The following is a 23,591-nucleotide window of genomic DNA, read 5'->3' on the forward strand; positions in this document are numbered from 1 at the left end:
AGCTTAGTCCTGAGCAAAAACAAGATTATGAAAGTATCAAGACAGCATTATACAAGGCGTTTGCCACTGCTTGGAAGCCATTTGTGGCAAGAACCTTACATCCCAGTGAAACTGTCGACGTTTATTCGGCCGAGTTGACGAAGTTGACGGTGTTGTTTGGTGGGCTGCCTGAGCAGGCCTTGGCATGCAAATTGCTTTTAACTGCAATTCTGTGCAGATTTCTCAACTTAACAGAAAGATCCCAGAGTTCAACAAGAAACACCTCCTGCACAGAGTTGAAACGTTGTGAAAATATCACGATGAGAACAGTAGTCCAAATAATCTAAATATAAAGCCACAAATGTTACGCATTCATAAATGTATAGAAATTCTAATAATTTTTACCATTTTTTTGTAATTTTTCAGGGGACAGCTTTGCTTACTGTTGACCAGAGGCGTTGGCTGGATCTAAAAGGCAGAATAAAGCTGGCCCAGCCTTTACACATTCCTCCTAGACCAGGTAACCAGTTGAATCTATACTTTTAATTACATGTTTATATAATCTATATATCTATAAAAGTGAGAATGTGTGTGCGTGGGGACACTTCTCAACCTATATACTCTACAAATTTTAAATCTACAGACTTAAAATTTGCCATATAGGTTATTCAGTCATGTGGAAAACTTTTTAATCGGTTTTCATTAAGAAAAAGAAGGTCTGCTAAGGGGTCACAATTGAAAAATTGGTACTTGCGGGGGGGGGGGGTATCAGATTTTTATCTATTTGTTAACGGTTTCAATAGGTTTGAAAACACTTTTCAAAGAGCATGGTCTAATCATTATCATATTTGATTCATTGTCTTTAGGTTTTGGTTTTGATTTCAACTCAAGTATTTTTTTATTTACAAAAAATTGAACAGTTTAGAAAAACAATACTCACATGCACATGTCTCAGTTTCTTTCTGTTTTTTTTTGTTTTTTTTACTTCAGTTTAAAGGAATTTAACGTTACGTTTAATACAGGTAATGCTGGGTACATCTTCTAATAGCATATAAAGATGTACTAATGACAATTAAGTGGCACAGAAATGCTTGTGTTTCATTCCTGTAGAAAATCTTTGGGCTAAAGACATGGGTTTGCATTCTACAATCGTTTTTCATAGTTAAGCAGTGCTGCCTCCAACTTACAACCAATCTGAATCCTTGATTTTATTACCCCCCCCCCTCAATAGCCATTTTTTTCATTTAACTAATGACTCCCCACCTCCACCCCCTTTTGCCGTTGAATTTTATCACATACCACCTATAACATGAAATAAGAAAAAATGGCCGCAATGTCTCTTTACATCTTTGAAGTCTTGATAATCACTTCAAAATTTATATATCTATAAAAGTGAACGTGTATGTGTGTGTCTGTGTATATTTCCCTACGCAATAACTCTCAATTTTTAGTCTACAGACTCGAAATTTGATATACAGGGTATTGAGATTTGGGAAAAATCGATGTGATCGGTTTTTGGCCAGAAATTTGGCGATTAAGGGGTCAAAGTTCAACGATTTGACCTTTGAGAACTCTACCAAACTCTTCCAACAATTTTGGGTCTATGCACTTGACATTTTAGATATAGGTTTCTTGGACATGGATCTAACTTAATAACTTGATTTGAGCCCAAAACAATAAATGTTAAGGGGTCATAATAGGGGTCAAAGTTAAAAAAAAAAATTGAGCTCTGCGGTCTCTTCCAAATTACTCAGACAATTTCTGGTCTAAATATTTGAAATTTTACATACAGGGTATTCAGAGATAGGGCAAGCTTTTTCATCAGTTTGGGTCGAAAATTTTTAGTTACCAATATATAAATGTATGTATGTATGTCTGTTTGCATGTCTGCCTTAAACTTTCAATAGAGGTGATGGATTTTACCAATTTCAGTATCGTTTTAAAGTTCGACCTTTCGTACGACAAATATCGAAAAATTTGCTAAAAACATTAAGATCTTCCCCTTCAACTAGGCACTGTTCTACAGGGGAGGTCACTTTTTTCGCCGATATTTTTTAAAGTTATCCTCTTCTTTAGATTGTCTAGCCTTACTTTTAAAAAATGTCGCTTCCGGTTTGTCGGTGGTCGTAACAGCATAAACGTTAGGTTTTACCCCGTTCTTTTCCTCCTTTGCAGTACGGGTTCGAGCCTGCCTTCCTACTACCACTTTTTATTTTTTGCTCAACATACACATCCAAACACCCGGGCAACGCCGGGCTGAAATGCTAGTAAGAAATAAAAAAAATGATGGTAGAAACTCAATAAATATCACGATAACATTTATTGGGTTTTATGCCATCATTTTGTTTTATTTCTTATTTTGAACTCTTTGTTGAGACTTCCAAAACATTGTGGCCAATTTTTCTTATTTTTCGGTAGCGCTCAATATTACTTGTTTTTCGAACTGAATAAATATTTTACATTAAATAAAAACACTAAAAACTTACCCAGTTAGGTAGAAAAGTAACTTATCTTGCTTTTGGTAATGTTTATTTGTTATATATTTGTTTTTGACAACTTTTTCATACCTCTGTGGATTGTAAAACAAACCCGAAGCTTTTACACACAGCACTGGTGTTTTTTTTTTGTTTTTTTTATATCGTGTTATTTGTTTTCTTGTAGATGGCAATGGATTCCGTGCATTAATGTATGACATTACACAGCACATTTCCTTCAAAAGAGCCGTTGCATTTTTAGTCTTGGCTAATTGCAGTCTCTTATGTGTGCCCGTAAGTATTTTTCTATTTAAACCAAAAATTCTTAACCAGGAGTAAATTTACCCCTAGGGAGTAAAAAATTATATAGTTGGAGGTAAATAATTAAAGTACCTGATAATTTAAAAATAATTCCTTCTTTTCAGATTGTGTCATATTTAAAGAAACGTAACACAAATCTAACTTCATAATTTTTGATTTTTGAAAGATTTCAGTATCGATACATATTGTGAATCAGGCGGATCTCAGCGTTCGCTCGGTTTTGGCTGGAACATGACGTCATCATCCAAATTATGCCGAGCATCGGCAATAAAATTATAACAACACTACATAAAAAAAAAAAAAATAATAGCAAAATAAATAAATGTAAAATGTAGAAACCAAAGACGGAAAAACAAAAAAACGATCGACTGTAATTTGGTGTTTTATTATTCTTTTTCTTTTTTTTTTTTTAAATAATAACGGTCAAGATATGGTTAGAAGTAAAAATAAAATGGGGGGGGGGTCAAATAATTTTAAGGAAATGTTTTAAAAAAAAAGTTCAAAGAAAATTTTTTTTGTTTTTATTCATTGTAATTCAGTGCGACGCATTGTGATTGGCTGATCGAATCATTACATCAGACAGCAGCTAAACTGAGCTGTTGCTCAGCATGATCCGGCTGTTGACGTCATGTTCTGGCCAAAGCTGAGCGAACGCTGAGATACGTCTGGTTCACACCGTGCCAAGATTTGATTTTCTTTATTTTTGTGATACGAATGTATAATACTATTTTTTTATACAAAACCTAAAGTCATAAACAATAAAAAGGTTCTTTTTGACCTTCTTGTTTTTCTGTAGCTTTATGATCGATATGAACTTTTTTGTATGCGAGTAGGGGATAAATGGACAAATGCTGAGGGGAGGAGGTAAATGATTGGAGGAAAGGTTGAGAATGGCTGCTCTAAAGCAACATTTGAATATAAATGCTCAATATTTTTTGTCTAGGAAATGAAACTCTTTTATCGAATTATTGAATTTGAAAATAATAAGAAATAGTTAATTAGTGAGATGTCCTTTTGCAAAACAATATGTAAATTATCATTATTGCGCTGATTGCAAACCATACGGAACTATTTGTTATATTAAAATCAAAACACGGTAAATTTGATGATGACGACGACGATGATAACGGCGACAAGATTGAGATTTAAACACTTCTTACTGACATATTTTTTTGCTAAAAGTAAATTTTACAATATTTTAATAGAAAAATACCGCTTTTTTTTTCTATCGAGTTCTTTTTATACTGTACGGGTGTAACCCATGTCTCAGCATTGTCCATGAAAAATTGACACGATAAACAATTGCACCTGCATTCCCTCCTAGAAGTAAACTGACCAGAAAGACGTTCATCCAAAACATCTACAACATAAAATATATTTGTAAAAAGAACTATTTGTTACATCAAATTATTGAATTTGAAAATTAGAAGAAATAATTAATTAATGGGATGTCCTTTTGCAAAAACAATATGTAAAGTAATTATCATTATTGCGCTGTTCACATACACATGATCAGTGTATTAGAAAGCTATTGGTCATTTTTTTTAATAGAAATTGCTTCAGACAAAGCATGAAGCCACTTGATGTAAGGAACTAAAATATGACCTTAAAAATGAAATAGTAGCCAATGATAAATGTTCAGTGGATAGATTCTGACCTTCAAAAAACAGCAATTCTCCTCCCTTTGTCAGAAACATCGCTCATGGAATGTGAGGACTAAAGGACAAAATAAGGAAAGCGAGAATTACGAGGCTGCTGAAAGTAAAGTCAGGTTCACTTTCTACTTTCATTGTGAATATGAATATAATGTTTTAATCTCACTGTCAGTGTATTAACAATTGATCCAACTTCATAAATAGGTTCTGCACTATCAACCAAGCTCCAATCCCTGTCCCATCACTGTAATATTGCATCCCTGTGTTTGCTTTACATATGCTTTAATGGAATGTGCTCTGACAAGCATATTGCATGTGTACCCCCTCGATGTACATACACCTGACAAACCTGTCCTGCAGCAAAATCCCGCCTTTTCATGGTAGAAGTCCAGCCTCTACCCATCATCTCAATATTGTATCCCCGTGTGAGTTTTATAAGTACTTGGAATGTGCTCTGGTGAACTCCTTACACTTGTGCCCCTTCAACGTTCATACTCTTGACTAACTTGACATGCAGCAAAATCCCACCCCTTTACTGTTGAGATCCTTAAATGCTAAAAAGCATTCTACTGTAACAGTACCTCGGACTGCTAGACTTTGGAATTCCTTCTCGGTTTTTTGTTTCTCTGACTCAACTGATATGCAGAAGTTTAAATATAATGTGAACAGACATCTTGCTACTCAACTCCCCATAATCCTCTGTAGACACAATCCCAAATAGTCTCCCCTTATGTTCCAAGTGGCACTATGTCTTGTTTGATTGAAAATAAGAGATAAGTAATTTTTTTTTTTTTTATTACCTTTTCACCCCAAACAAGGCACATTGCCACTTTGGTGTAGGGAGCTACTATCAGGGGCAGCAACTACTGGGGCACTATGTAGGGATTTGGGCAGCAAGATGTCGGTTCACGTTCCACTTGAACTTCTGCATGTCAGTACAGTTAGGGAAGCAGGAACTTTGAATGGAATTCCAGAGTCTAGCGGTTCTGGGGAATAAACTACTGGAGTAGAAAGATCTTTTACATCTAGGGATCTCTACTGTGTGGGGGTGGGATTTAGCTGCCTGTCGGGTCTGTCAAGGGTGTCTACGTCGTGGGGGCACAGGTGTCTGCAGTTCGTCAGAGCATTCACCATTAAAATATTGTAGAACAAGCAGAGGGATGCAACGTTTCGTCGATGGGACAGAGGCTGAAGCTTTTACTCATGTTCACCCTATATCGTCACTTGGACGTAAGGGGCTACTATTTGGGACAATGCCGAGGAAAGATTAACAAGATGATGGTTTACATTACATTTAAACTTCTGTATATCAGTAATTGTGTTATATCTATCATTATAAATTTAAAAAATTTTTATTGTATATTTTTCAATAATGTCCTTTTCTTATATTTATTTTAATAAATCAATTCACAATAGAAGTAAAGGAACTGATTTGCCTTGTCACCACTTCCAGTAGCAGCCATGCTGGAAGTTAGGAAGTATGTTAGCTGACTATATAATGTGTTTCAATGCTATTCTAAAAGTTCAATTTTGTTTTTTGTTTTTTTTTTTATAAATTGTTTTTTTTTTTTTTTTTATAAATTGTTTTTTTTTGTTTTTTATAAATTGTTTTTTTTGTTTTTTATAAATTGTTTTTTTTGTTTTTTATAAATTGTTTGTTTCTTGTTTATTATAAATTGTTTTTGTTTGTTTTTTATAAATTGTTTTTTTTTTGTTTTTTTATAAATTGTTTTTTTTTGTTTTTTATAAATTGTTTTTTTTTATAAATTGTTTGTTTTTGCTTTTTTATTGTGTGGATTTTAAAATGAAATTTTCTTTTTGATTTTTGATTTTTTTTTTTGTTTTTTCAGTGGTTAAAAAATGATGAACAGACATTTGTGTTAGCAAGCATATCTGCAGTGTTCACAATCCTCTTTCTGTGTGAGGTATGTTTTTTTTTCTTTAATTCTTTTTGTTTCACAATTGTTTTTTTTTTTTTTAGATAGAGATCAATGATGACGATTATCCAGACTACTATTCTCACCTTTTTAAAAAGAATCATTTAAGGATTTTGTTATTTTCGTCAAAATTGGAAATATATTCAAATTTTTAGGGAATTAACGTTTCTTTCGTCCAACTCTTTTTTAAAAAGAATCATTTAAGAATTTCGCTTGATTTTCATCAAAATTGGAAATATATTCAAATTTTTAGGGAATTAACGTTTCTTTCGTCCAACTCTTTTTTAAAAAGAATCATTTAAGAATTTCGCTTGATTTTCATCAAAATTGGAAATATATTCAAATTTTTAGGGAATTAACGTTTCTTTCGTCCAACTCTTTTTTAAAAAGAATCATTTAAGAATTTCGCTTGATTTTCATCAAAATTGGAAATATATTCAAATTTTTAGGGAATTAACGTTTCTTTCGTCCAACTCTTTTTTAAAAAGAATCATTTAAGAATTTTGCTTGATTTTCATCAAAATTGGAAATATATTCAAATTTTTAGGGAATTAACGTTTCTTTCGTCCAACTCTTTTTTAAAAAGAATCATTTAAGAATTTTGCTTTCATTTTCATGCATCCATAAGTACAACGAGGATCTCCATTAATTTCATCAAAATTCCAAATATTTTCAAATTTTACCATCTATAGGCAAATAATTCCACGGCCTTGGTAAAAGCAAAGGCTAAAGAAGTAAATCCTGACAAAAAATTCTAGTTTGTAATCCCGATAAGTAGATGGTGAAGCACTGCAACAGTAACTCCTGTAGCTGCACTGGCTCTGACCATATTGACTTACCTTTTCGTCAGTCTTTGTCTGCAACACTGATAGGGGCACCCTGGTAACTGGGCAAAATTCAATGGAAGATTATGTTGGACTTGAAGACGACCAAATTGTAGTCAGCTGGAAAGTAGCGAAATGAAACAGAGTACCACAGGCATGCAGAAAGAAAGAAACTTTGTTCATGGAATCTATGTTTAGGTTTATAGGCACAGATAAAGAGGGAGAAATAATTGATAGTGATTTCAGCTAGACGAGTGTTTTTCGTGAAAGTTTGGCGAGGGGGGACCATAGATTGGAACTCAGATGAGCACTTGCCATGAAAATAACGAGAAAGCAGAGACAGGCTCGCAACGTCTCTTCTGTGGGAAAGAAGTTGCAGGGAAGAGAAAAGGGCATCCACCACTAGGCCATGAAGTCTATTTTGAACTCTGTCAAGGCAGGATAAGCTGCGTCAAGCAATAATCAGACATATTGGAAACATCACTAAAGCGTGAGTTTAATGCGAAAAAAAAATTTTTATCCAATATGAACTAAAAAAAAAAAAAAAAGACGGCCATTTTGGATAACGTGTTATTTCTTTACCTAATGTTTAAAGTGGATATTTCGCAATGCAATAGATTTTAACTTGAAAAGATTCATCATATAATATATACTAGCAGGGGGGGGGGGCTTTGCCCAGTCATAAAATATGGTTAAATATGATATTTTAATTTGTCCAGATTTCGTATATATTATTATAGAGTCGTGATTTCAAAAGTAAGAAAAAAATTATTTGGGTGCCATCAGCTTGAATTGAAACCAAAAGCAAAACTGTAGCATTCAAAGCTGGTTATGTTACCACTGTACAAACGTGAAACGCATATGAACTGATTAAAAATAAACTAAGATGAATGTACAAAATGTATAACGATTTTTTAAATTTTTAACCCTTTTTAACCCCTCAAAAACTATTTTAACTGGCTAAAGACCCATAAAAGAACGGTCCATAAAAAATCCAATCATTTGCGGCCCCTAGCGCCGCTCTGCAACTTTTAGTTTCGGAGGAGATAGAGTTTAAAAATATGGAGACAAACAGACAGACAGACATAGTGAGTTTTATATATTAGATTTAACAAATAAAAAAAAACGTTTTTAATACCTACATAAAAAATTTTTTTGTCGCAAAACTCTTACACAATAATTTAGTGATTCATCCCTCATTCTTCAAACCATGTGATTGTCTCCCTTGGGTGTAGGTTTTTTTTTTTTTTTTTTTTTTTACAAAGGCATCACCACATTATCAAGGCCCAGAGGCCACTCAAGGATAAGGGTTAAAGAGTGTACAGTAGAAGTTGGTCAATATAGTAATCATTAGTAATGAAAATTTGGTAAATTTAATAACTTATATGGAACGGCTCATCAAGAACTTATTTACTTTAGACTTGAACAAAACCATATTGTAGTCAGCCGGAAAGCAGGAAAACGGAAGACAATTCCACAGGCGTGCAGTTCTAAGAAAGAAGCTTTGTTCATGGAATCTACGTTTAGGTTTAGGCACAGATAAAGAGTGGGGGAAATTATTGATAGTGTTTACAGCTAGACGAGTGTTTCTTGTGAAAGTTTGGCGAGGGGGGACCAAAGATTGAAGCTCAGTTGAACACTTTCCATGAAAATAACGATACATCAGAGACAAACTCGCAACATCTCTTCTGTGAGATAGAGGTTGCAAGGAGGAGAAAAGGACATCTCCTACGAGGCTACGAAGTCTATTTTGAACTCTATCAAGGCAGGACAAGTTCTTTCTAGCAGCTCCTGCCCAGATGTGGCAACAGTATTCCATCCTTGGACGTACCTGGCTCTTATATAGATAGAGAATAGCATCAGCAGTGAGATATCTACTGGATCGATAGAAAGATCCCACCATTTTTCCAGCGGCCTTGGCAACAGATTTGATATACGTGTTCCATTTAAGATCAGGAGTAATGGTCAAGCCCAGAAGCTTGTCAAAACTTGAGGCCTCCTGAAGACGAGAGCCATTCATTTCAATTGATGACAAATGTGGATTAGAATGTTGATGATGTAAAGAGAGAAGCTTGGTTTTAGATGCATTAAAAGTAACCAGCCACTCCTTTCCCCATTGTACTACGTGCTCAAGATCAGAGGAGAGAGAATTGGAGAGAACTTGCTCGTTTACTGTCTTAGATGTGGTACCATAAATGGTAGTGTCGTCAGCATAAATGTCTACAAATGATGTAAGGATATGATTTGGAAGATCATTAATGTAGATCAGGAAAAGAGTTGGGCCCAGGATGGATCCCTGAGGGACACCGGCATTAATATTGTGAGCTTCTGATTTTTGCCCCTCAACTACTACTCTTATGAATCTATCAGAAAGAAATGATTTAATAATTGAGAAGACTTTTCCAGCTATACCATAGCTAGCGATCTTATGAAGTAAACCTTTATGCCATACCCTATCAAAGGCTTTAGATATGTCAAGAGCAATTGCCCTAGAAAGATTGCCACCGTCGAGAGATTTGCTAATCCTATGCGATATAACTGTAAGGACATCTGCTGTAGATCTAGCAGAACGGAAACCATATTGAGTGTCACTAAGAAGGTTATTTTTGTTGAGATGTTTGATTACTTCTGTATTTAATACAGATTCTAGCAACTTACTCATGACGCACAGGAGACTTATTGGCCTGTACTGAGAGGGGGATGAGCGATCACCTGAATTCTTAAATACAGGGCATACTGATGAGATTTTCCAGGGAGATGGGAAACTATTCTCCTTAAGACAACGTTTAAACAGTTTTGTAAGTATGGGCGCTAGTTCAGGTTGAAGTTTTTTGAGTACTATAATTGGAATACCATCAGGGCCAGTTGCTTTACTGGAATCAAGGTTTTTGATTAGCTTGGCAACATCACGTACAGATATACGTATATCACATAGCGTGTTTTCTGATACAAGAGGAAATATTGGGGGTTGGCGGTCTTGGTCGCAAAGGGTAGAATTAGCTGCAAAGTTCTTGACAAAGAGTTTGGCTTTGTCTGATGCTGACGAGATTACCTCAGATCCATTGATAATAGTTGGGATGGAGCACACGCTTCTGTTCAGGATTCTGTTTGCTATTTGCCAAAACTGGTGGGAACCAAGCCGCTGCTCAGCTACTTTGGACTTAACAGATTGAGCATACAACTCTCTTGCGTTCCTTATTACTTTCTTACAATGGTTGCTGGCAGTCCTGAAAACGGCTTTAGTTTCCATACATCTATTACGTTTGAAGCAGTGGAAAAAGTGATTTCTGTGCGCAATGGCAGCAGCACATTCTGGAGAGAACCATGGCTGGCTGTTAGGTTTTTGCTGAAATTTTTTAGAGGGTATGAAATGGTCAATACCTACAATTAACCATTCAGTTAGGTCTAATACTATAGAGGACACATCCTTTTTAAACATGGAATGCAGAGGTAGATCAGATATAAATGTACGGAAGCTATCCCAGTCAGCCTTAGTGTATCGATATACTGTACGATGAAGAGGTACGTCTGGGGACTTATTACATTTCATTTTTATCTTAATTGATACAACAGAGTGGTCGGAAGATCCAAGAGGCGACAGAACAGAAACTGAACATAGTTCAGGGCAAGTTGTGAGAAAAAGGTCTAGTAGGCTCGCATACTGGCCGTCATTATCGGGCACACGGGTAGGTTCCTGAACAATCTGAGTGAGGTCATAGGCAATGGAGAAATCATGACAGAACCTCCCCTCATCATCGGTCTTGTTTGAGTGGGTCAACCATTCGACGTTGTGAACATTGAAGTCTCCACATACGTGAATGTTAGCTGAAGGATAAGTAGAAAGGACTTGGTCAATTTTCTCAGATATGCTTTGAAAGATAGTAACTCCGCTGTTGTGGGGGCGATAGAGAGTAAATATAAATGCAGTAGTGTGAGCTAAAGCAACCCGGAAGCACATATAAGGTAAGTTAGGATCTTCCCTGGAGATGTCCCTCCCACATGGAAAGCTATCTTTAATATAGGCACATATTCCATGCCCATGGCGATCTTGTGGGTCAGATTTAGAAGTTAAGTTAGAGTATCCTGTAATTGCAAACTCATCAAGGGAAATAGCCTGTCCAATGCCAGTTTCACTTAAAAATAAAAGGTCTGGTTTAGTCTCCTGTAATTGGGTTTCAACCTCTGGAAGGTTAGAACGTAGACCCCTGATGTTGGAGAAGGAGACATGGTAGTAGGGGTCTACGTTGGAAGTTGGAGAACCGGGTTTAATCGTGTATTTTTTCTTGAAACTTGTCATGATGAAATTTTGGAATTTGTGGACTAGGTCGACAGATTTACTTAGAGCAGGACAGAGAGGGGAAACTAAGAGAGAAAAAGAAACGAAGAATTTTTTTTTTTTTTTTTTTTTGTACCACATGATAAGGTAAAGCCGTAACAATTACCCACTAGTATGGCATCGAGAGGCCCCACCAGAAGCTACTGCATGGTCCAGATTCCATTCACCAAATGGCAATACAGCAGCCCCAGTACTTTGCACCTGCTGATAGGACAGCCTCCTTAGTGGTTAATCCAAGGTTCGGGTCCCTGACTATCAGGCGGATAACGTCAGCCCAGACAAAACGTTTACCTCCAGCACCCTTACTAGTGACATGGCTACAAGGATAGACATAGAAACAGAAAATTTCCACCAACTCTGCCAACTGTTCGCGCAAAAAATACTGCCAACCTAGAAAACAGCTTTTTCTTCTCCCTTTGTCAGAAAAATCACTCATTTAAAAATGAGGACTGAGGGACAAATAAGAAGAAGCGAGAGTAACAGGAGCTGCCGATAACGCATCCACAATGCGTTTTCTACTCTCCATTAAAAAAAAAATAAAAATAAAAAAAATAAAAAAAAAATAAAAAAATAACTATTAAGTATTGTACTTAATAAAAGTCCAACGGACCTGTTTAAGGGAAAGTATGGTGATAGATTCCCCTCCCACGAATTAAAAATGAGTACAATTAGGTAATCTATTTTTGCAATCAACTCGGTAGATAAATAAACATTTATGGACGAGAAAAAAAAAAAAAAAAAAAAAAAAAAAAATTAAAGCTAGCATTTAATACAACAGAAATACATAAATTAAATACTGAAATAAAATGTAGTTATTAATATTTGAATCTTAAAATAAAAAGTGCGAATTAATAGAGAAAATCACTTATCACAACAACGCATTCCGTCTCCAAACTAGTGAAGAATTTAACTTTTAATAGCGTTCAGAAGATTTTTTTTTTTAAATTAACCGTTAAGAGAAAGCGTGATTTTATTCTGAACTTTAACTAATCACGTTTTAAGCAACTTATGATATAAAACAAAATCGGATGGGGGGGGGTTTCTTCCGAAGGTTAGTTGGTGACGTTATAAGTAATTGCGAGATAAGATGGGAGCCAGAAATTAGGGGTGGGGGACTGAAAATGATAATATAATGGATTGATTATACAATATTTAAGATCAACTTGGTAGATAAACATTTATGGACGAGAAAAAAAAAAAAAAAAAAAAAATTAAAGCTAGCATTTAATACAACAGAAATACATAAATTAAATACTGAAATAAAATGTAGTTATTAATATTTGAATCTTAAAATAAAAAGTGCGAATTAATAGAGAAAATCACTTATCACAACAACGCATTCCGTCTCCAAACTAGTGAAGAATTTAACTTTTAATAGCGTTATCGTTGTTTTTTAATATTTTTACTAAACTGCATTAGCACCGATTTTAGAAGAGAATGGGAGAGGTAGAGGGAGGTGGGGTCTTCTATTTTTAACAGATTAATTTTTTATGCAAAATTTGCTTTAGATTTGAACCATGTTGGATGACTTCAACTAATGTATACATATTTAAAATGTGTATTCCGCAATAGATTTCAACTCGAAATGATTTCTGATGTAATAATGTTTAACAACAACAAAAACGTTTTTTTTTTTTTTTTGCAATAAACTTAGATCGTGATTAAATACATATTATATGTTTAATCATTAAAAGTTAAAATCTATTTAGGAATACACACATTAAATGTGTAAACATTAGTTAAAGTTATCCAATATGTCCTAAAATGGATGTCCATTTTGGATAATTTGTTCTTCTTTACCTAATGTGTACATATTTAAAACGTATTTTTCAATAGATTTTAACTTGAAAAGATCCGCCATATAATAATAATATTTAACAAATAAAAAAAAGCTTTTTTAATGCCTTCATAGAATAATTTTTTTCATTTTTTTCTTGCAATACATTGTGATTAAATACATTGCAATACATTGTGATTAAATACATTGCAATACATTGTGATTAAGTGGTTTTGTCCGGTTTCTCATCCCACATTCTTCAAACCATTGTGTGTACACTGTTGATGAATTTTAAGAGAGAGTAGAGGGGGTGGGAGAGGTCTTCTATTTTTAAGATTAATTTCTATCTAAAATTTGCTTAAGATTTGGATCATATTGGATAACTTCAATGTTTACATATTTAAAACATGTATTTCGCAATACAAAATGTGTAAGTCTCAATAGATTTTAACTTGAAAAGATTTTTCATATAATAATATTTAACAAATAAAAAAACAAACTTTTTTAATGCCTTCACAGAATATTTTTTCCTCGTAATAAATCCATGCTGCAATTTAGTGAATTTGCTGATATATTAATGACGTGAATAACTGACGCGTGAGTTGTCTGAATCCTTTAACTCAAATAAAACTCAGTTGTATTAACAAACTAGCGGGAGTACCTAGCGTTGCCCGGGTGTTTGGGGGTGTAAAAGAAAAATAAGTGTTTGTAGGGAGGGAGGCGTGAACCCGTGACAAATCCGAAGGCAGGAAAGAAAGTGAAAGAAAACGTGAGATCTTACCGCTACGCTACGAGGCCAGAGGAAATGAAAAGTGTTCAAATTTAGCAATGTCAATCAAAAAGTTGACTTGTTAAATGGATACGCAAGTGAAGAAATGAACGTTGGCTGAAGGCCAGTTCAGCCTTCCGCTGTTTCATTTATTTGTTTCCCCACAATGTTGGGGGAAAACCAGCTCCCCCCATAAAAAAGGAGTGTCCAAATGAATAGCAATCGTCTGATATGAGGGGTTTCCTCCCCCACACACACATTGATTAAAGCTAATTGCTTTCTGGACGTTCTGGTATGAAAGGCCGGGAAGCTGCCCTCGCTTTTGATTAGTTTCGTTTTTATACGAAAAACACAAATAAATACGTGAGAGGATGGAACAGCGTGAATTTTATAAAAGCCGATCAAAATAAATCTAGAGATGACGTCCCTTCGCAAATCGTAGATATTATAATCTAGGGGGTATATAAAAAGTTCTAAAACATAGTAACCCCCTCCTCCCCCCCCAAAAAAAAGCCATTCTTGGACATACAAAAACGCGCCACTTTTGCCTTTCATATATATAGATGAATATATTGCATCCTTCGATGATATTATTTTGATGTTTTAAGATTTTGCTTTTCATTACAGGTTATTATGAAAATGATAGCCTTGACACCTGCCGGATACTGGACAAGTCATCGTAACCGTTTTGATACGTTGGTTACATTCCTTGGTGTTATCTGGATTTTTCTACACTTTACTGTCAGAGTGAGTTCTTACATTGTTTTTTTATCGTAAATCTCTATCTCTTTATTTTCATCTTTACTGTCTTACATGCATTTCATAACCCATAATGAAAAACATTACCTTTAGCCTATTTGGATGCTCATCAGAGATGATCAAATATCAGTAAAAACCGTTGTTGTGTTCCAAAAACAAAATGAAAAGAATAAAAGTACTTCAGAAAGTTGAGAAGAACTGCAAGTCAAAAAGATGAAAAACTCACTTGAAAGATGATAATCAGAGAAAGGGCAATAAATATACTTAAAATAGTTGAGCAGAACTGCAAGTCAAAAAGATGAAAAACTCACTTGAAAGATGATAATCAGAGAAAGGACACCCACCCAAAAAAAGAAATCTCACACCACACTGGAAGGTTCTCAAACTGCCATTATAGATTTGACCATCAAAGGCAAGATCGTGAATTTTCAATTCCAAAACTCAAAATGGGTCCAAAAAAACAAAAATAAACTAAGCAGTTTTTATATTTTTATGAAAAACATTTGTTATATATAGCTCTGCCGGGAGGATGCCAAGTAAATAAACAATCATTAATATGATTGTTTTTGATGTCTAGAAAATATATATCAAGATGAAAAGGATATTTTTAAGATAAAAATATCATGGTAGAAATGTATTAGGAATGTTAAGGTATGAATGTTAAAACAAACAAAAAAGTTCGAACATCAGCAATGATGATGATGATGATGTTAGTGATGATGATGATGATGTTGTTAGTGATGGCATCAGGTGATCTTAAAGTTACGTGAGTTAATGATGTAATGAGATTTCGATAGACGTGAAGTTTGGTGTAGAGTTTGGAGTCAGATCGGAAAAGTTGCACAAGTTAACACAGAAGATATCATCTAAGCTAGAGAAAAAAAAGTGACTTCAGCATAATGTGGAAAATTATGTCTTGCAGCTCCGATAGGAAGTCAAGAATAAAGTTATATGAAACATAACTTACTAGACTACTCGTGACCCGTTGAGTCAGTATGTTATATTAGCTATGGAATTAATGTATGAATGTGACACTTGTGGCGTAAAGAAAATAGTTTTTGTGACATAACAGAAACATTTCTATGAAAGTATATTAAAATGAAAAAAGAATATAGATAGATTTCTACAAGTCGTTCTGTTTATAATTGTTTATTTTTGAAAAAAAAAAAAAAACTTACAGCCATTGAATTATAAGTGGTTTGCCATACTTATAAGTAAATGTGCACTGAACAGATACCATAATACTTAAAGTTAAATTCAAATTTTGATATATCTTCTAATTTAAATGCAAAAAAAACAATTGGGATGCTGAAAACGTACACAGTAAAACAATATGTTTTATTGTCGCGTTGATTATTTATTTGTAACGCAAATTAAAAAACATATTTTCAAGGTTATTTATTCATGTTGGTAGTGTAGAAGAAAACGTATGAATGTTTTTTTTTTTTGTTTTTAAGAAAGGTGTATTAAAAAATGGAGAATAAATTAACAAAAAAATTAAGGTGGTGGGTAAATCGCCGTTGTAAAATGCTCTTATGGTTGTCAACGGGTTAAAGTAGATATATTTGTAAGAAAATTGCGTTAAAATAACTTAAACATAATACGGAAATGAACGATGTAAAAAAAAAAAAAATGCAGAAAGTATTAACAATTTTTTATTTGGATAATTTAAATGCGAAAAAAAAAACAATTGGGATGCTGAAAACGTACACAGTAAAACAATATGTTTTATTGTTGCGTTGATTATTTGCTTATGCACACATGCGCAACCGGAAGTCGTAAACCAGATATTGGGTTACAACACCCGTTACAAGGTCATTTGAGTTTTATAATTATATAGATTGTTGTTTGGTTTCCTTCGGAAGAAGATGAACTTTTATAAGAAGAGACGAATATACAACAGAGAGAAATATGTTCTTTGCATGTGCGCTACGCAGACCGAATGTTAATGAACTGTTTTATTATATGTGAAAAACCCACACATACATACAATCACAATAAAAGAACATTTTAACCACTAGACGTCACACGCTGTATATATCACAACGTTAAAGAGATATCTGTTATATTGACCCTGTTTATATACAACACAGCGTTTAGTTTATTTGGATTCTCATCAGAGACAATCAAATATCAATAAAAATCGACATTGTGTTCCAAAAACAAAATGAAAGGAATAAAGATACTTAAAAAAAAGTTGAGAAGAACAACAAGTCGAAAACATGAAAAACTCACTTGAAAGATGACAATCAGAGTAAGAATACTCCCTCTCCAAGTAAAAGACATCTGACACCACATTAGAAGATTCTCAAGCCGCCATCTTAAAATTGGACAAAAAAAAATTAGTGTGTTTTATATTTGGATTCACCTTTCTCCATTCGTAATTGGAACTGCTTACATTGCAACTATATCATTTACATGCCAATCTCTGGATGCCTATTCAACAACAGCACCTGTGTTCGTGACCATAAGACCCATTGTTCTACTATCCTATAAATTGGACACTAAATAACTTTTTCTAAAACTTGTAAGATAATATATAGAATAGTACTGCTTACCGCATGATCTTTAATATGAATCTCACCTGTTTGTTTAAATGTATGTTTCATGAGATATGTATCGTTTTGAAGCTCTACCCTTCAAACAACAAATATCAAAAAATTGGCTAAAAACATTAATTCCTTCACCCTCAACTGGGTACTTTTCTACAAGGAGAGGTTCCTTTTTTTTGCCGATATTTTCGAAAGTCATCCCCCCCTTTCGATTGACTAGCCTTAATTTAAACATTCGTCACTTCTTTGGCGATGGACACAACGGCAAAGACGTCACTTTGTTTTTCATGTTTTTTTCCTCCTTCGCGGTACAGGTTCGAGCCTGCATTTTTTTTTTTTTTTTGCTCAACACACACCTCCAAACACCCGGGCAACACCGGGCACACAAGCTAATTACTCAGAATGGGTAAAATTCATCAACTTCTGCGATTTGTTAGAATCCTCTTTAAAATTCTATTCCTTCAATGATGCATGAACTGATATAAAAGAATCTTGCATTAGTGAACCATTAACTTATTGCCAAAAGTGCAATGTAAATCTTGTGATTTGCTCCTCAACTTAATGTGAACATCTTGAATGTATAGCATCTGGATTTCCAGTGTCCTATTTATGGGAGAGCCAATATTTCACTTTCTAAATAAAATAACTTTTTCCCTTTAATTTATGAATTCTAACCCATTTTTAGACAATGTGCAAAGTTTCTATTCAATAGTAAAAAAAAAAAAATTAGATAACCTTTTCTCCCTTGAGTGCTGACGACTAAATGATGATCTGATTTTGATTTTTAATCTCATCAATAATAATTATGATTTTGATTTGTCAGTTGGTTTGTCAACCGCTCTGGAAGACAGTTGAAATCTTGACAGACAGCATCACCAGACTTGTGATTCACTAAATGATAATCATTAGCAAATCGTCTGTTTGAACTCTGTATGTTGTTAGTTTTTCTTTTTTACATCTTTCGAGCGTTTGTTTGATATCCTTGTAGAGCTGAATGGTTTTGTATCCATTTTCCATGCTGAATTTCCAAGACCAGCGAGAGCTTCCTTGCCAGCATTACTCCAGTTCTCTCGGATTTTTACCTTAAAAAATTTTTGCTTGCTTGAAAATCAAAAAAATTGATTGGTCAATCGATATCACATGATTACACAGCCTTTCAAAATCAATGAAAATACCAAATAAGTTGGTCCAAATGTTGTTTTTATTATGAAACAATGTCAGACACCTTAATAGAATAAATCTAATTTATAAAACTCATCAATAGCAATGGCTAAGAATACACTGCCTGAAAGTACTTCCTTTACAGGGAAGATGAACTGGAATATATACATTGAGAGCATTGCCAAGGCTGCTGCAAAGAAGGTGGGCTCTCTCTACCGTGCCAGAAAATTACTTACGCCTGAAAGTATCCTGTACCTCTATAAGGCCACCATTCGCCCATGTATGGAATACTGTTGTCACATTTGGGCTGGTGCATCTGCTGCTTGTATCTCACTCCTGGACAGGGTTCAAAAGAGAATCGCCAACCTGATCGGTCCTGAACTGTCATCTAAGCTTCAGCCTCTGTCCCATCGACGAAATGTTGCATCCCTCCACCTGTTCTACAAATACTTTAATGCTGGCTGCTCTGACGAACTGCAAGCTCTTGTACCTCCTTGATGTGACTACCCCCCACAAACCCAACAAGCAACACCCCTTTACAGTAGAGATCCCTAGATGTAAGAAAGCCTTTTACTCCAATAGTTTCTTCCCTAGAACTGCAAGTCTTTGGAACTCCCTTCCGGGATACTGCTTTCCCAACTGTACTGACATGCAGAAGTTCGAGTGTAATGTGAACAAACATCTTTCTACTCATCTCCCTTCATAATGCCCCCGCACATTGTCCCCGAATAGTAGCCCCCTACTTCAAAGTGGCACTTGCCTTGTTTGGAGTGAAGATTGAATAAAAAAAAAATTTTTTTTAAATGTCTGTCTGTCTGTCTGTCTCCATATTTTCAAACTCTATCTCCTCCGAAACTAAAAGTTGCAGAGCGACAATAGGAGCCTCAAATGATTGGGTTTTTTATGGACCCTTCTTTTATGGGTCTTTAGCTGATTAAAATAGTTTTTAAGGGGTCAAAAATGGGTCAAAATTGAAATACTCATTTTGTACATTCATCTTAGTTTATTTTTAATCAGTTCGTATGCATGTTACGTTGATTCAATGGTAACATCACCAGCTTTGAATGCTACAGTTTTGTTTTCGATTCTAGCTGATGGCACCCAAATACTTTCTTTTTTTACTTTTGAAATCACGACTCTATAATAATATATATGAAATCTGGACAAATTAAAATATCATATTTAAACGTATTTTACGACCGAGCAAAGCCGGGCATTCCCTCCTGCTAGTATGTACATAAATGCAAGACAATAACGATATGTTTAACCAGTATCCCGCCTGGTGTAACTTCTAACTAGACTATGAGAAGCAAGATGGTAGTTGAATCAATAAGACACGGGAGGGATACCCCAGAACATACGATTCATTTCTGCACGATAAAAAGGTTTATGCAGATACGACAGGAATCTATTTTACTGCCGATTTCAATTAAACCAAAGGAAGGACGCTTTTTTAATCAGAATCCCTGGACCTTGGAAAAGACTTCTAAGTGAGATAATATATGCGCTAACAATACAATAATTCAAGATGAATTTGGATGGTGGGTGTTGGGTAACTGTGTCCTCTTTCCTGTAAATTTCTACTACCCGTTCTTTACAGTTAAAGATAAATTTTTATTTTTTGCCAAATTAATTGGGTCCTGGATATGACCTTAAACTATATCCAGTGGTGAGGCCCTAGCTTGCGGGCTTTGGGGAGTGTGGAGCCACCCTTTAATTGCCATTGCTCCCAGGTCCACTCTGACCCGGAGTGGTAGTACCTGTTAGGGTCCTAACTATGGGTTAAATAGAAACAGACTTGAAAACCACAAATATATTCTATTAAAAAGTTTTTCTTCAAAATCTTTGGATTCGGCACTAAATAACCTGAAAAGGGTTGATACGCCGTAAAATAAAACCAACCAACCAAATTAATTGAATTGAAAAAAAAAAAAAAAATAAGGCATATTGCCACTGAGATATTAACATTTCACCCCAAACAAGGCACAGAGCCACTTAGTCATGAGGGGCTACTATTTAAGACCAGATTTGCAGGGATACTATTTATGGAGTTGGACAGCGAGATGTCTGTTCATGTTACACTTAAATTTCTGTATGTCAGTACTCTCAGGGAAGCAGGGGTTCGGAAGGGAATTCTAAAGTGCAGCAGTCTGAGGGAAAAGCTATTCGAGTAGAAGGCTTTACAGTATCTAGGGATCTCTACAGTGTAGGGGTGGGATTTTGCTGCTTGTCGGGGATATTATCTACGAGCTGTATTTATAGGGGCATCCTAAGTGGGGAGTTGGGTTAAAGATTCGTCCTATTTTTTTTTTTTTTTTTTTTTTTTTGTATTTTCCAATGTCTATGACTTGACGACTTCATATTTTCCCCAAATGACAGGGGTGGGATTTTGCTGCTTGCAAGTGACAAAATATGTGAAAGGAGTTTTGCTATATTTATTTTTTTAATGTTTTCTCATATTCACATATTTTTTATTTCTTTTAGAATTCTGGCAGTAATACTTACGGCTATGTGATCATTGTACTTCGCTTCTTCACCATCACAGGGAAACATGTAAGTATACAATTCAGGATTGTTGAATTAATTTTTCCAATTAAAAACAAGTGTGATGCAATCAATTTCCACACTGAATTGTGATGTTACTTTTTGAAGCTCTCAGTCTTTTACTGCCCCCTAGAGAATCTCAGGGGCCCCCTATACACGAAAGAAGAGAAGGGGGTCGGTCATGACTCTCCAAGTTGGAAAATATAAATTTCAGCTTTTTAAAAAAAAAATTTTTGCTACTTCCATAATGCGTTAGCAATTTATGCTGATTTTGGTTCTTGTCCAGAATTGCCCCAACATTAAAAAACAAAAATAAAGAAAAAATTTGTATGGTGTACTTAACCTGTGATGAAATGAAAATATCCAAAAATCAGGTAAATTTATCAAGTAGTTTTATTTTTAAATAAGAAAATCAAATTTTATGAGTAAGCAGAAAGGGATTGTCTCGCATCGCCATCTTGAAGAAATAAGGGCAAATGTAGATTTATTTCCATAAAGAAAATCATGTTTAAGCAATAAATTGGAATTCTTAGGCATTACAACATAAATCTTGCAAGTTTGAATTATTGTGGAGTTATCTCTCTTTGATTTTTTTTTTTTTTTTCAAAATGGTGAGCGAAGTAGGTCACTTTTTGGATACTCATTAAATTTTTGAGTTTCTTATTTAAAAATAAAACTACTTGATCAATTTACATGATTTTTGGAAGATGATATTTTTTGTTTTGTCATGGATACGTATGTCATACAGATTTTTCTTTATTTTTGTTTTTTAATATATGGGGAATTCTGGACAAGGACCAATATGTCTTACCAGAAAAAAATAGTTATAATTTAAATGTTCTTAAAATAAACTGAATATCACTTTTTGAAATATATTTAAGATGGTTCTGTTTTTGTTGACTGAGATAACATAATTTGATTTCGGAACTATCCTTTTTTAATATTATTTGTATTGATTGGACTATTGTTCTCATCTTGAGTGTTTATTAATGCAACGTTTCGGTCGGATTGTCCTTCGGCCTTCATCAGGCGTGTCTGTTGTCGTTTGGAAAACAAAGGAGAAAAATTATTCGAAACAATGACCAAAAAGTGGAGACTGACTCATAGAAATATGAAAATATCTACTGAACCAGTAATTTTTTTTACTTTCTTTCCCAAGCAACAGCTGACATGCCTGATGAAGGTCGAAGGATAATCCGATCGAAACGTTGCACAAATAACACTCAAGGTGAGAACAGTAGTCCGATCAAAACAAGTAATATAAATAATCAGCCCTTATCTAAAAAATTCAGAATTTTAATCCATTTTTAAATTTAAACTGAATGTCACTTTTTTAAAACATATTTATTTAACATGATACTGATTTAGTTGACTGAGACGACATAATTTGATTTCGGAACAATTCATTTTTAAATCGGTAAACAGATTGATCACAAATCATTTTTTTGCTTATCAGACAATTTCATTTTTTAAAAAAAGTGTTTGTGGAAGGTGATAACGTATATACAAACATGAAATGGCTTAGCATATTACATAGATGTTTTTTTTGTTTTTGTTTTTTTTACACAGTGATCACCACTTATCAAGGCCCGGAAGCCACTCAGGGATAAGGGTTATTGCAAGTACATTACGTTAGTGTGGAGATTTGATGAAGTGTTTACTTAAGGGGGCGGTTCATTAGAAATTTGTTAACATTGGACTTGAAGACATCCAAGTTGTAGTCCGGTGGGAAGCAGGCAGACGGAACAGAGTTGTTTTTTAATATAAAGGAAATTCTGGACAAAACCCTGATTTTTATTTCATTACTAGCAGGCCGCCCGGCATTGCCCGGTCATAAAATATGTATAAATATTATATTTTAATTAATACAGAAACTAAGATATACATTAGAGTATTATGTTTTTTTCTAAACAGTTCACTTCTTGTAAGTAAAAAAGAAAAAAAAAAGAAAATACTCAAGTTGAGATTGAAACCAAAACCTAAAGACAGTGAGTCAAGTATGATAACCATTAGGCAAGCTTGATATGATCTTTAAAAAGTGTTTCAAACATACTTATTCTTAATATAACGAATCTGTCATGTGAACTATTCACGCATGCGCAATCATGAAACAGTTAGCAAACAGAGAAAAATGTAACGACCCCTATGTACCATTTTTTCAGTTTTGACCTCATATGTCTGAATATCCTATATACCAAATTTCAAGTCTGTAGATCCAAAATCTGTTGAGTATATAAGTTGAAAAGTGTCCTCACACATTCTCACTTTTATGGATATATAGATTTTTTTTTTTTTTTTTTTTTTTTTTTTTAGATAGGCATCACCACTTATCAAGGCCAAGAGGCCACTCGAGGATAAGGGTTAAAGAGTGTAAAGTAGAAATTGGACAATATAGTAATCGTTAGTAATGAAAATTTGGTAAATTTGTTAACTTATAAGGAACAGCTCATCATTTTTTTGCTTTCATATTCTAATTTTGCATTGAAGATATTTCTTTTTAAAA

At 34.3% G+C, this 23,591-nt stretch overlaps 1 protein-coding gene across 2 annotated transcripts in view; it reads left to right on the plus strand.

Moving 5' to 3' along the window:
• LOC145287748 (sodium leak channel NALCN-like) overlaps nucleotides 1–23,591 on the plus strand; it is a 275,430-nt gene that overhangs the window by 213,165 nt on the left and 38,674 nt on the right. For both annotated transcript variants that reach the window (XM_080135514.1, XM_080135515.1), the window contains exons 27-31: nucleotides 406–499; nucleotides 2,641–2,747; nucleotides 6,280–6,354; nucleotides 14,700–14,819; nucleotides 21,029–21,097. In XM_080135514.1, the coding sequence (XP_079991640.1) occupies nucleotides 406–499; nucleotides 2,641–2,747; nucleotides 6,280–6,354; nucleotides 14,700–14,819; nucleotides 21,029–21,097 (465 nt within the window). The remainder of the gene's footprint in view (nucleotides 1–405; nucleotides 500–2,640; nucleotides 2,748–6,279; nucleotides 6,355–14,699; nucleotides 14,820–21,028; nucleotides 21,098–23,591) is intronic.

Source organism: Euprymna scolopes, chromosome 11 (assembly GCF_053919585.1).
Source record: "Euprymna scolopes isolate OS-2025 chromosome 11, ASM5391958v1, whole genome shotgun sequence".
Taxonomy (NCBI): Eukaryota; Metazoa; Mollusca; class Cephalopoda; order Sepiida; family Sepiolidae; genus Euprymna; species Euprymna scolopes.